Here is a 14,650-nt window from a genome sequence, read left to right as displayed (position 1 = left end):
TTGTGTAAGCTGAATATATGTATTCTTCCTCTTTTGTGCAATTATGAAAGCTGGAACATTAATGGTGCTTAGGTTTAAAGAGAATCAAGTCCTCTTTGCCATATATGCAGAAGAATGGAGCTAAGAGGGATGTGGTAAATGGCTCCAATTGTATCCAGAAACATTTGCAAACCAAGAAATACATTTCTGGATTACCTATGTCTAAAATAGGCCTCGATGCAGTCTCTTTGCCAGCCCCCTTCTTTCTTTTTGTATTTATGGAGCATGTAGGGCACGCCACTGGGTGGATTAATTGGGAGGAAAAAATGACATGGAATGAGTTCATCTTCAGAATCATGGGTGACCTTGTACGCGTTAGAGAACTGAAGTCTGTTGAGAGTGGGATCACTTTGTATTGATACCACAGGGAATAGATGATAAAGCTTCGGTAGGTTTGAGCCTGAGCCAACAATCTGTGCCAGCGATTTCACTGTGTTTTCTGATAGCCGAAGCATGAAACCTGATCCCAGTAGGGACATAATCTTGTAACAACCATTGCCAGAGCTACAGGGTTAAACCTCCTATTTTTTTGCATACTATTAATGTGAATGTGTAGAGACTTTTACACTATAATATTGTGCTTACAGCTATAATCTATTGTTAATAATATTATTTTCCTTGTATTATTTTAAATATTATTGTGAAGTGCTCAGACCAAGTAACCCAAAATATAGTGAAGTCACTACAATGAGGTTAACAAGGGGACCATTGTCGCCTTCACCTGTCCCCTGCCCTCCCTAGATGACCACAAACATTTTCAGATCGATTTGATGTACTTATTGGAATAGGAGGGTAGTTGGTTTCGTTAATTCTCATTGATGACTGTGTACTAATAAAATTCATGTGCTCTGTTAAAATTCTTAGAACTGTTCATTCATTCTTCCAATCCCGTCCCCCCGACTCGAGTTTCACCTCTTCATCAGGGAGGGACACTGGTGATGGCTCACTGAGACCAGACTCATTCAAAGCAAACGGGCCAACAGTTCTAAGAATTTTAACAGAGCACATGAATTTTATTAGTACACAGTCATCAATGAGAATTAACGAAACCAACTACCCTCCTATTCAGATAAGTACATCAAATCGATCTGAAAATGTTTGTGGTCATCTAGGGAGGGCAGGGGACAGGTGAAGGCGATGATGGTCCCCTTGTTAACCTCATTGTAGTGACTTCACTATATTTTGGGTTACTTGGTCTGAGCACTTCACAATAATATTTAAAATAATACAAGGAAAATAATATTATTAACAATAGATTATAGCTGTGAGCACAATATTATAGAGTAATTCTTGTCACAGAATACTAAGTTTTATCTCCCTATTAAGTAAGAAAAATAGAGACTTTTACACCCACAATGTCAGATAGGAGTTCCTGTAACTATGTGGGTACCAGTGAGTGCTGAGTACCTCATTATTAAGCAAGCTCCTTCATTGTGTCCTGGAAGGGGTACTTTGTATTGCATTTGGCACCCCCAGTTATTTTAAAATGTTGGCATTGATACTGTTATTCGGTAAATAGTGAATGCTTCACAAGGCAAATATTTGAAAACTGAGTTTTCCCAGATCACCCTGGCTCACATTGCTCTTGCTACTTACACTCTGGTCCTGATGTTCTAAGCTTATCATTAAAATCCTGTGGGTCATTGTAGTGCCGGTAAATTTTCTGATTTCAAAAAAAACAAGTGATGCTGCAAAACCTTTGTGTGCAAATGAGCTCCATGGAGGTCCACTGAAATTCCATCAGATCAGTCATTAGAGAACGCGACTGACACATCCACAGAATAGTCCACGGAAAGAGGCATAAATGTGCGCAGGCATGGGCATCAGTCATAGGCCCTCCTTATTGTAGTGCATCATGGGTGCACATCATAAACTTCCATCGATGCCATAGCCAGAGGGGAGAGATGGAGAACCGGCAAACCATGCAAATGAGATGCGCCTTTAAGATACCTTCATGAGAAGAGCTTTTAACACATGCCTATATGGCACCCCCCCCAATATCAAATATGATTAATGTATCTTCATCTCTCATGCAATCTCAGCCAAGACCTGCCAGTGTACATTTCTGACATTTCATTTAATGAACGCACATGAGAAGCGCCTTTAACACAACACGGTTCAATGCTACTATCACCTCCAGACCTGCTGATCATTTTGGAACATTACAGGTCAGCACTTCATTTCGTGCATCACCAGGCAATGTCTGGACATTGCCCAGAGTGCTCATTTTAACTTTAATGACCTCGTTGTACTATATTTATATGCTATTATTGGAGGATGCTACGAAGTACTGAAAAGTCTGCGCAGAGCCATTATGTGCATCGGAAGCGAAAATACTTCAATGCTAAACCGGTTAGAACTGGTCTAGCATTGATCGTTAAAGGCATAGTAAATTTAGAACCTTGGGGCCTCTGTGAGGGAATTAATTAGAGAGTGGAACTTTCCTGCAAGGCTCCAAGACCTCCATGTTAACTTGTGTGGAACTAGTATCATTAGTAACTCTAGAGTCTAGATTTAAAATACCTGACTTTCCAGTGCTTTAATCAAAGAACCCTTTTTTAAAAAACGTTTTTAGTGAGACTAAGGGGGGCAATTCATCAAGAAGTGTTAGGGCTTAACATAACTTTAATGCGCGTTAAAGGAATTAGCATGCACTAAATTGTAAAGCCCATTTTATACTTATGGATTTTTAGGGGCTAATTCTTTAAACGGCGCCTAAATTGGCTGGCGCCTAAAATAAAAAAGGCGCCAGCTGCATGTCAGTCACGCTTAGGTGCCATTTACAGAATCACAGCTAGTGGTGCCTATGTAAAAACGTAGGTGCCTGAAATGTTGGCAACGGGCCTACATTTCAGGTGCCTACGTTTATGGAGAATCGCTTTTAGCGGCGTCTAACTCATGCTCCGCCCATAGTTGCCGCTAAGTGCATTGTAATAGGCACCTATCTTTTATAGAATCGGATAGGCGCCTATCGCCCAATTAAATTTTTTTAACCAATTATTGAGGCTGTTTAGGTGCCCTTTCTAGAATCTGCCCCTTAAGTGTTTAATGTGTGCTAATTCCCTTAAGGTGTGTTAAACCCTAACGCAGCCTGATGAATTCCCCCCTAAATGTCTTTTTGCTGAAAATAACACTTTGCCTGTTTTAATTTTACCTCCGATCAGGGCTTCTGACAAACCTCAGCAGAGAGGCATCTCCTTTAAATCAATGATGAAGAAAGTGCTTCAGTAAGCTTCGTAAACTTTGAGGGCCAATATTCGAAAGGGTTTAACTGGGCAGGAGAGGCTTTTAAATTTTAAACCATGGTGAGCAAGCTAGGAGAGGCATATTCAGTAGCACCTAACCAGACCGTGTCACTGCATATCTCCTCTGACTGCCACAGCAATGTACAGGCAGTGCTAGGGCAGTCTGGGGACAGAGTGAGGTAGTCTCTGAAGTTTTTGGGATATCACCAAATATCAACCAAACCCTGATAATTTCCAGGTTTTGCCACTTATAGGGATATTCAGTGCTGGTGCCCAGACATGTCCAAACACTTGTCTAATTTGAGTGGAAGGTTTATTAATGCACTGGGAAGCATGTGTACAGTACATTTATATGATGGGAGTGTGTGGTGCAGTGGTTAGAGCTACAGCCTCAGCCCCCTGAGGTTGTGGTTTCAAATCCCATACTGCTCCTTGTGACCCTGGGCAAGTCACTTAATCCCCATTGCCCCAGGTACATTAGGTAGAGCGTAAACCCACTGGGACAGATAGGGAAAAATGCTTGAGTACTTGAATATAAACCACTTAGGCTATAAATAGTATATAAATACTAAGGGCTCCTTTTACGAAGCAGCGTTAGGGCATTAACGTGAGGAATAGCGTGCTCTACATCGCGCTAACTCCAGCATTGAGCTGGTGTTAGTTCTAGCCGTGTAACGCGCGGTAATATCCTGCATGCGCTAAAATACGCTAGCGCACCTTAGTAAAAGGAGCCCTAAAATAAATTATATATACTATTTCTTTTTTGTTCTTTTTCTTTTTATGAGTGATGTAGGTCTTTATTGTTTTATTTTATGGTATTCTTTTCTGTTTATGAATTTTGTTTTTACACTTCTCCCTCCGGATTCACGGGGGATGGGGGCAGAGCCGGACCACAAATGGCAAAAAACCGCGAATATCCAGCTCTGACCCACCCCCGCCTCCCTCCCGCCTTCCCGGCCTTACCTGGTGGTCTAGCGGGCTTTCGGGGCAGGAGCGATCTTCCTACGCTCCTGCCCCGTGCAGATCGCCATTAGGAAATGGCTGTGGGGAGTTCCCGTAGTCTCTCGAGACTACGACAGGAACTCCCTACAGCTATTTCCTAATGGTGATCTGCACGGGGCAGGAGCGTAGGAAGATCGCTTCTGCCTCGAAAGCCCGCTAGACCACCAGGTAAGGCCGGGATGCTGGGGGGAAGACTTAAGGATGGTTTTTTTTTTCTTTTTCACCCTCCCCAAAAAATCGCGAATACGTGAAATCGCGATTACTGAAACCGCGAATGGGGAGGGGGAAGTGTACTTTGTAAAGCGCCTATTTCCAGCTGGGTTAGATGGTATATCAAATTTTAAATAAACTATAAACTGTAATTTGGCCTCACTGTGGCCAGCTGAATATTAACCAGTGAGTGTATTTCTCTTTACTACTACTTTATTTCTCTCCAGGAATAAGATTTCAGAATGAGAAAAGGACAAAAGCTTACCTGTGTTTGTTTTACCTTATTTTTGCTGAAAGGGACTGGAAATACAGTGGTGATTATGGTGGGACATCTGAAAGGACTAGAAATTTTGGAGCCAATTCAAAGGGATATCCCAGTCAAGATGGTCATCACCGTGGGTACTCGCCACGTCCAAGAGTTTATCAGCAATCAGTCTGTGGTGTTTGTGGCCATCGCTTTCATCACCATGATGATCATCTCGCTGGCCTGGCTCATATTCTACTATATCCAGCGTTTCCTGTACACTGGATCACAGTTTGGAAACCAGGTAAACCTCAACTTCTCAACTGTGTCGCATGAGGCCCAAAAACATTTTTGATTTTCCCAAGATATGAGAGCTGGCATGATAATAAGAAGTCATTTTAGAAGGATTTAGTAGGATGTATACATGTAAAAAATTTGCTTATACACTTAAATGGGCCTACACGTGTAAATAATGATGTTTTAAAAAGTCATGGAATTTTGGATTTATATACTGACTTTCTGTGAGACAACCAAAGTGGTTTACATATTACATACATGTGTTTTCTCTGAACCTAGTGGGTTCATAGTCTAACAGGAGGATTCTGTATATTACATCCAATGTTGCTCGCCCAAACCTGGGCACATGCCCAAATTGTTTGCACAATTGAATTGATCAACAAACCCTTAACTAGCAATAATTAGGCACTTAGAACCAATTATTGGACGTAATTGGCATCAGTTAGAATTTGCTGCCCCCTTCAGTTTTTCCTTGTGCACGTGAGCCAAAAGGTGTCTTTCTGATCTGCACTATATATTTCTTTATTATTTTTGGTATTTTTAGCACTTTTTTGTGGCTGTTATTGCACCAGAGCTCCCTAGTGTAGGGGAAAACTCTTCCTGCATGGAGAAGAAGCAGACTTGGATATGCAGCTGTCAGGCCAGCCTGCAAAAACCTTTGTGGAGCTCAGGGTCTGTATTCCCTAGTAGCTTAGCTCACCTGCTGAATTGCAGAGGTTTGAGTGCAGGCTGTTAGATATCTCCAGAGGGCTCAGTACGGCTGTTCAGGGTGCTGGCTTTGATTTTACCTCCCCACCTTGTGCGCACAGGTGCGTGGGGCTTGAGGATCAGCCTGACCAGTCTGGCTTGCAGCCAGAAGATCTAAGCATTTGGAGGACTGGCTGATAGAAGCAGAGATTCTTTTCCCAGATCCCACTATTGCTTAGATTTGAGGCAGGCTGCAGCACCTTCAAAGCACATGTCAAGTGAGTAAGGCTATTACAGCTTATGGTCAAAATCAGGGGCGTCTGAAAATCCTATTTTTGAAGGTTTCTGCCACATTCTCTAGGGTCCTCCACCTCTAAAATCCTATATAGGTTCTGGGCAGTCTAATATTTTGTATTTCCAGACACTTTTGACAGTATTCAGGAGGAGTCTCATCTCAGAGTTCCTTGTAGGGATCAAGACAGAGATTCACAGGACCTGGGCAGAGCTACACCTACAGGCAATTTCAGCGGCATATGTAGTGAGAGTGGACAATGTCCAGGCTGATTACCTCAGACAGCAGACCTTAGACCTGGAAGAATGAAACGTAGAAACATGATGGCAGATAAAGGCCAAATGGCCCATCCTGTCTGCCCATCCACAGTAACCATTATCTCTTCCTCTCTCTAAGAGATCACACGTGCCTATCCCACGCTTGCTTGAATGGACGTTATCTGCAACATTCCAGTCCATTGTTCTTCTATGGGGTCGACCAACTTTCAATCTAATGGCTATGGAGAGGAGCAAGAAGGCGGGCTGGTTCTTCAGTCAAAGATCCAAGCCTGGAATTGTAGGTCTGGATGCCTTAGTCCAACCATGGCGAAAGAACGAGTTCTTGTATATGTTTCCTCGATGGCCCATGATAGGGCAAATACATCACAGAATAGCAAACCACCCATGGGAGAGTGGTCCTCATAGCACCAGTTTGGTCACACAGGCCATAGCATGTGGACCTAGTGCGTCTTCAGAGGGACCTAGGTCTCAGGCTGTAGGTACAGCCCAATCTGCTATCTCAGGACTCAGTGTTCATAGAAGACCTGGTCTACTCTGCATACATTCTCCAAGTTCTTCAGAGTGGATGTGACAGTATTTATTTGTTTAAAATATTTATATCCCACAAATCCAACATTGCTAAGTGGTTTCCAAAAGTACATACATAATCAAAAAACAAAATAAGACAAAATCACAAAAAGTTCAAAATCTATATAACAAATGCTAAAAAACCACACACAAAAACAACAAATTTAAAACATCATAAAAACTGGATAATAAAAAAACAAACAAAAAATAACAGATCATACAACTAAAAAAGGTATTCAATTAAACCCACCTCAGCCTGCCTTAACTCCAAAGGAAGAATATTTCAGCAAACTGGACCCTATATGGAAAAATATAGTTCTATGAGTCACAGATAGCTTCGCAAGGGTCAAAGATGACACTTTCAAACTCGCCACGTCCATAGAACGTAATGTGCGTGATGGCTGACAGACTTGTAGACCAGAGCACAACACTGTTGGGCAGTTATTCTGCAAAAGCCTAAAGATAGTGTATAAGACCTTAATTCAATTCTAAAGTCAATCGGTAACCAATGTAGAGCACACAAAATCAGCGAGATATGATCGAATTTAGAGGTCTGTACAAACGTGCAGCAGCGTTCTGTACCATTTGCTTAGCTTGCAACATATATTTTTGATGACATTGTCTTTAGTTCCTCAGCGTTCCGAGCAGTCGCAGAGGTCGCACCCTAGATTTCTGGGACTGCCTTTGTATGTCTCTGCTGTCCAGAATGACGTACCTATTGCACTAGAAAAAGAGACTAGGTTCTAACCTTGCTAATATCTTTTCATGTAGATAGGTGTGTCACCTGCCTACTGTCTTAGTCAGGAAATTTGAGTCAAAACTGAGATTTTAAGGTCAGTCTGTCCTCAAGGGTATAGTGAATAATCTATTGCTTTAACACATTGGGGGAATGTGTGAGCTCCATAAATGTTTCTGATTGGTATGGTTATTTTATGTTTCAGTTGTTCAATTAATACAGTATGTTAACATGTTTTTAATGCTTTCAGAGCAGAACAGATTTGTAGTACGGGGAGTCTTCCTATGCTCCTCTTTATATGTTCCTATATAGGGCTATCGCCTGCTTTGGTACAAATGAAGGGGCCAACAGGGCCCTCTGGAGAAGGAATAGTTGAAAACCTGGAATGGATTCCTTCTGCATGGCTTGCGAGAATGGGGAGAATACCCTACTGTCCAGAATGACACACCTATCTACTAGAAAAGATATTAGCAAGGTAAAAACCTAATCATTTTTTCTACATAGAATAGTGCCAGATTTTTTTGACAAAATTTATAGAATTTCTACTGAACTTTTGTACATGGGGCAGTGCAGAATAAGTGATTTGCCCAGGATTACTAGGAGCCACAGTTGAATCAAACCCAGTTCCCCAGGTTCTCAAACCAATGTGCTAACCATTAGGCTAAGTCTGCAGGAAGTACAGATTTCAAGGGCATGTTCTGACCATGGTGTGAGTAGGTTTTCAAAATATAGGTGCTTCATATTTTACAAGGAGAATGCTTGTATATTTCAGAAAATGTGCTCAGTATAAGAACATAAGAATTGCTGCTACTGGGTAAGACCAGTGGTCCATCGTGCCCAGCAGTCCACTCCCGCAACGGCCCGTAGGTCAAAGACCAGTGCCCTGAGTCTAGCCTTACCTGCGTATATTCTGGTTCAGCAGGAACTTATATAACTTTGTCTTGAATCCCTGGAGGGTGTTTTCCCCTATAACAGCCTCCAGAAGAGCGTTCCAGTTTTCTACCACTCTCTGGGTGAAGAAAAACTTCCTTACGCTTGTATGGAATCTATCCCCTTTTAACTTTAGAGAGTGTCCTCTCGTTCTCTCCACCTTGGAGAAGGTGAACAATCTGTCTTTATGTACTAAATCTATTTTCTTCATTATCTTGAACGTTTCGATCATGGCCCAGTTTCTCTAACCTCTCACTGTACGGCAACTCCTCCAGCCCCTTAATCATTTTGGTCGCTCTTCTCTGGACCCTTTCGAGTAGCATTGTATCCTTCTTCATGTACGGTGACCATGCTGAACGCAGTACTCCAGGTGAGGGCGTACCATGGTCCAGTACAGCGGCATGATAACCCTCTTTGATCTGTTCATGATCCCCTTATTAATCATTCCCTGCATTCTGTTTGCCCTTTTTCCGCCGCCGCACATTGCATGGACGGCTTCATCGACTCGTCGACCAGTACTCCCAAGTCTCTTTCCTGGGGGGGTCTCTCCAAGTACCGCACTGGACATCCTGTATTCATGTATAAGATTTTTGTTACCGACATGCATCACCTTACACTTATCCACGTTAAACCTTATTTGCCATGTCGCAGCCCATTTCTCGAGCGTGTTTATGTCACGTTGCAGGTCTTTGCAGACCTCCAGCACATCATAGAGAAGCATTAGCTGTTATTATGGATCTATTATGAGAAGTGACTGAGGGGAAATTGTGCTTATGTCTTTGTCCTTAAAAATCATCTTAGAAGGCCAAAAGGTTTAGAACTAAGCTCTTTTGTTGGATTTGTTTGTACATGTAGTTTTTCAAATCTGACACAAAACTTCTAAGTTGCAAAATAGGCACCTATACATTTATATACTGCCACTTACATGATATAATACTCCAAGTAAAGCTGCTCATTTCTTGCACTCATTTCTTTTGTTTTTGTAAAATGGATGTTCACTCTGTATGTGCAAAATAAATGTCAACTCATGCACATCCTTATGTGTATTTTACAAAAGGCCCCTCAACTATGGGCATACAAAGACCCTTTATCATTCATGTACATATAATGGAGCAAAAAGCCTGATAAACCTGCATGTGGCTGCTAAAATGTCATCTGATATGTAAATAATGTGTCACCACTTGTGCTCGGCACAAATCAATCATAGGATAAAAAAACCCTCCACATATTTAAGAACAAACATCTATGTGAAATGTCTTTATAAATATCTTAAGATGCTTTTCCACATAACAGCAGGACAAAAATTCAAATTAAACTTACCTTTTGTGACATCTAATTACCACATTATCGCAACAGTTTGGGTTTTTTTTGCCAATGATTGATTTGTGCCTAACACAAGTAGTGACACAGTTACCCATCAGGTGACAATTTAGCCGCCACATACAGGTTTTTGAAGCTTTTTCCTATATTATATGTACATGAATGATAAGGAGTTCTTGTATGCCCACAGTTGACAGATGATCATTTATCAAGTTATTTATTTGTGGATTTTCTCTTCATATTTTTTTCCGTTAAGTATTTTACAAAAGGCTCCACACACAGTAAGCCTTTTGTAAAATACCCATGAAATTTTTAACACTTCAGGGCCCTTTTACTAAAGAGCATTAAGCCCTAACATGATAAAACATTTTCTAGTGCAAAAGGCATACGAGTCTTGAACTAGTGGGTAATTCATCTCTAATCATGAGTTGCATAGAAGGCGTCATTTACCTTTTTTTGGCTCCATTTCCTCTGTTTCTGCTCTTGCTCCTCAGTTTCTCCTTCTACTTGCGAGTTGAAGGTATCTTTCTGATCTGCTGTACTTTTGGTTTATTTTCAAATATTTTTTGGTCAACTTATAGTGGCTTGTTGGTGCTACAGAGTTCCCCAGGTTGCCTGGAGCAGCTCTTCCTGTGTGAAAATACAGACTCACAGCTGAGAGGTCAACCATCTTTCAGGGCACCTACCTAGCCAGCCTGCACAAACACTTTTGTGGCTTGAGGACCATTCCCCTGGTAGCAAAGCTTGCTACTAGTCGGTACTGGAGTTTTAGTGCAGGCTGTGTTGCATCTATGTCAGTCCTGGAGACTTTTTTTCAGTTGCCAGCTGTCCCCTCCCCCTCCCATAAAAAGACACGTGAGGAGCTATGGGTGTCTAACGTCTCAGGCTCTAACACAGACTGACTGGCAGCTCAAAGAAACAAGCATCTGGATCCATTTTTATATTTTTGTCTGAGGCAGTAGTTGTCCCCTCTTTCAACTGCTAGCTGAAGCAGACACAGTACTAGCAGGACTGTGAGTACTGTCTATTATAGTCTATGGGAGACATCAGAGGAGGGTCTTTATTGCATTTTTTTTTGGGGGGGGGGTCTGTGGCTTTCCAACATTTTATTAACTTTTATTTAGCTCTCTTAGACTGTTTATTGGTGCCAAAATGCTACTGCGGCAGCCATCTTGGATTTTTCATTCCAATTTTAAAAACCTCTATCTAAAAACACCTCGATTTTGATTAAAATCATTGGAGATGGACTCCTCAGGCTGTTTTACCCCCTGATTTATGCCAGATTTGCACTGAATGGCCAGCTAAGGTGCGTCCTTGTCCAACCTGCCACAGGGCATGTGAGAGGGAACCGGAGCTTTGATCTTAGCCCCATCTAGTCCCTCTAGAGCAGTGGTTCTCAACCCTGTCCTAGGGGACCCCCCCCAGCCAGTCAGGTTTTCAAGATATCCCTAATGAATATGCATGAGAGAGATTTGCATACCTGTCACTTCTATTATTTGCAAATCTCTCTCATGCATATTCATTAGGGATATCTTGAAAACCCAACTGGCTGGGGGGTCCCCTAGGACAGGGTGGTTTGTTTTGGTGGGAAAAAATCCCCCTGGAGCCCTCGGATAGTGACTCGACATCTTTGGCAAAGCACAGACATCCCTGGGCCCAAGGAAATTCCCTGAAGATATTCCCAGGGCATTCTGTTCAGGGATTTACCCCTGATTTTGTCAAACTTATGTTTGAAACTTATATGGGTTATTGGGAACCATCTGTGCCGTCTGAAGTCATGCCAGTTGTTGCACATGGGGGTTTTTCCCTTGCAGAGCATGGTTTCCCTCCTGATAGTTCTTATTCAGGAACTGGAGATCAAGTGAGTGAAGGAGTGGGATGACTGGGTGTCAGAATCAATGCCTTTACTCCATCAAAATGATTCTTCAGTCTTGAAGGATTCAGGATCTCAGGTAGGAGCCACTAGTCAGAAATCTGTAATGGCCCTGGACCAATAGGAGGACCCAATGAGTGCTGCCATTTTAAGCCAGTGGAGGTCATCACAGAATCCTTGCAGGTAGTGAAATTTGAGCCCCCCAGACCTCTACTGCTCAGTGTTCTGTCATGAGCAGCTATAAGCCTCAGACCACCTTTTTTTTTCTTCACATCCAGACATTACAGTGATGTTAATGGAGCATTGGGCGACTCCAGAAGGTCTTTCAGGTTGCCAGGACTATGGCAAAGTTGTATCCACTGGCTCTGGATTTCCAAGAGCTGTTTGTCCCACCTAAAGTGGATTCGTTGGTAGAGCAGGTTCCCAAATGTATTTCTCTACCTAGTGAAGGTGGAGTAATTCTAAAGGATGCGCAAGACCAGGGAGTGGATTTGGTCCTCAAAAAACAATTTAAAGCAGGGGTAGGGAACTCCGGTCTTCAAGAGCCGTATTCCAGTCGGGTTTTCAGGATTTCCCCAATGAATATGCATGAGATCTATTTGCATGCACTGCTTTCAATGCATATTCATTGGGGAAATCCTGAAAATCCGACTGGAATATGGCTCTCGAGGACTGGAGTTCCCTACCCCTGATTTAAAGCCTTGGTTCTGGGGCTGAAGGTGGCAGCAGTGGCTTCTTTTGTTGCACATGCCTGCCATACTATCCTGTGTCAGGCTCCGACATTGGAGGAGGATGCCTACACCCAGTTGCTAATTTCAGGGGTGGATTGTAGTGGATGCTTTCTATGGTGTGTTCATGGTCATGAGCAAAATCTCTGCTTATTCTCTATCCACACATAGAATGCTCTGGATCAGGCAATGGGCAGGAGATTCTGCTTCCAAGGCTACGTTGAATAGGCTACATTTCAAGGGACACATGCTCTTTGGCAATGAGTTGGATGATCTTATGGCCAGTGTGACAGATTGTCACCCTAAGTCTTTGCCAGACAGTAGACCATGTGCCTCTAGGGGGGGGCGGGTCATGGTGCTTTTCATGTCTATGCTTTCATGTCTATGGTTTCATCAGTAGTCAGCAGGGTCCTCTGCTCAGAGATCGATTCAGGTTAATGGACAGATGTTTAGAGGCTCCAGACGAGTTCGACCTTCAGGTTCACACCCCTTAGCAGCCTTCAAGAAGTAGCAATGACACCAGGCTAAACTCCTGCAGATAGGAGGGAGGTTGGCTTATTGGGAGGTCTGGACGAGGATTTTCTTGGACCACTGGATGTTGGACATCATTTGAGAGGTCTACAAGTTGGAATTCTATCATCTTCTGCTAGATTTATGTGCGGACTCTCTGGCTGGATGGTCAGAAAAAGTGATCAGGGTCCGAGCAACAGTGAAACGGCTCCTAGATATTCAAGCCATAGAACCCATCCCAACCAAGGAATCAGGCTTGGGCAAATACTCTATGCACTTAATGTACTGGAGGCCAATTCTAGATCTGAAGTCGGTCAATGCAGCACCCTAAAGTGCCCCAGTTCCAAATGGAGACCATTCATTTGGTCATCGCTTCAGTGGCACCAGGAGGATTTCTAGCCTCTCCGGATTTGATGGAGGCTTACTTACATATTCCCAATTTTATGGCTCTCAGGAAGTTCCTGAAATTCCATATGCTGGAGAGGCATTTTCAATTCTTGGCACTCCCATTCGATCTGGCAGTGGTACCTCGCACCTTTACCAAGATGATGGTTTTTGTGGCAGTGTACTTCTTAAGGCAGGGATCTAGGTGCATCTATACTTGGGCAACTGGTTGATTAGAGCCCCTTCCAAAGCTAATAATGACAGAGAGGTGGCACAAATTGCCCAAACTCTGTAGAACCTGGGTTGGAACATCAGTTTTTGGAAGAGTCACCTGAAGCCAACACAATCCCTAGAGTTCTTGGGAATCCACTTCAACATGGTTGAAGGCTGTATTTTTCTTCCAGTGTCATGCAAACTGAAGTTATAATGCTATATTTTGGAGATCCTGGTGATACCAGCTCCCATTGCTTGGCACTGTCTCCAGGTACTGGGGTCAATGGTAGTGACTATAGAGGTTATACCTTGGGTGAAAGCTCATCTATACTCTCTTCAGGACACGCTATTGTCCTGTTGGTCTCTGCAGATGGATTCCCTCCAGATGCTGCTGGCCTAGATGTTGGGAGTGCATCAAAGTTTGCTTTGGTGGCTCCAGCTGGAGTCGCTGTTGAAAGGTTTGCCTCTCTGCATCTCCTCTTGGGTGATCCTGACAGACGCCAGTCTTTACAGATGGGGGAGGGGGGAGTCATTTTGACAGTCATCCAGTTCTGGGCTGATTATAGCCCTCTTAGAGGAAATAGTCCATCAACAGATTGGAACTGCGAGCCATTCGTTTAGCGCTGCAGACATTGGAGTCTGTGCTGGAAGGCAAGGCGGTCAGGGTCTTCTCGGACAATACCACAGGTGTGGCATATGTCAGCAGACAGGGAGGCACCAAGAATGCCCCATTGAAAAAGGAGGTCCAAATGTTTTGATGGGCAGAAGTCCACCTACAAGCACTATCAGCAGTACATATAGCGGGAGTGGACAATATACAGGCCAACTATCTCAGCCGGCAGACCCTGGCTCTGAGGGAGTGGTCTCTTTTCTGGAAGGCCTTCAACAGCACTGTGCATCAAAGGGGACGTTCAATTTGTTGGTGTCGGCAGCCAACAAAAAAGTATCTTGCTTCTTCAGCCAAAGATTCGAGCCCAGAAGCGCCAGCATGCTCTAGTACAGTGGTTCCCAACCCTGTCCTGAAGGACCCCTGGGCCAATTGGTTTTCAGGATAGCCCTAATGAATATTTACGAGAGAGATCTGCATCGCCTTGA

General features: G+C 43.2%; 1 protein-coding gene across 1 annotated transcript in view; it reads left to right on the top strand.

Moving 5' to 3' along the window:
* RNF149 (ring finger protein 149) overlaps positions 1–14,650 on the top strand; it is a 165,388-nt gene that overhangs the window by 93,766 nt on the left and 56,972 nt on the right. The window contains exon 2 of the mRNA XM_033947467.1: positions 4,794–5,044. Coding sequence (XP_033803358.1) covers positions 4,794–5,044 — 251 coding nt within the window. The remainder of the gene's footprint in view (positions 1–4,793; positions 5,045–14,650) is intronic.

The sequence above is a fragment of the Geotrypetes seraphini genome, chromosome 6 (genome assembly GCF_902459505.1).
Source record: "Geotrypetes seraphini chromosome 6, aGeoSer1.1, whole genome shotgun sequence".
Taxonomy (NCBI): domain Eukaryota; kingdom Metazoa; phylum Chordata; class Amphibia; order Gymnophiona; family Dermophiidae; genus Geotrypetes; species Geotrypetes seraphini.
Note: the sequence above shows the minus strand (reverse complement) of the source record. Positions and strands in the feature narration are given on the sequence as shown.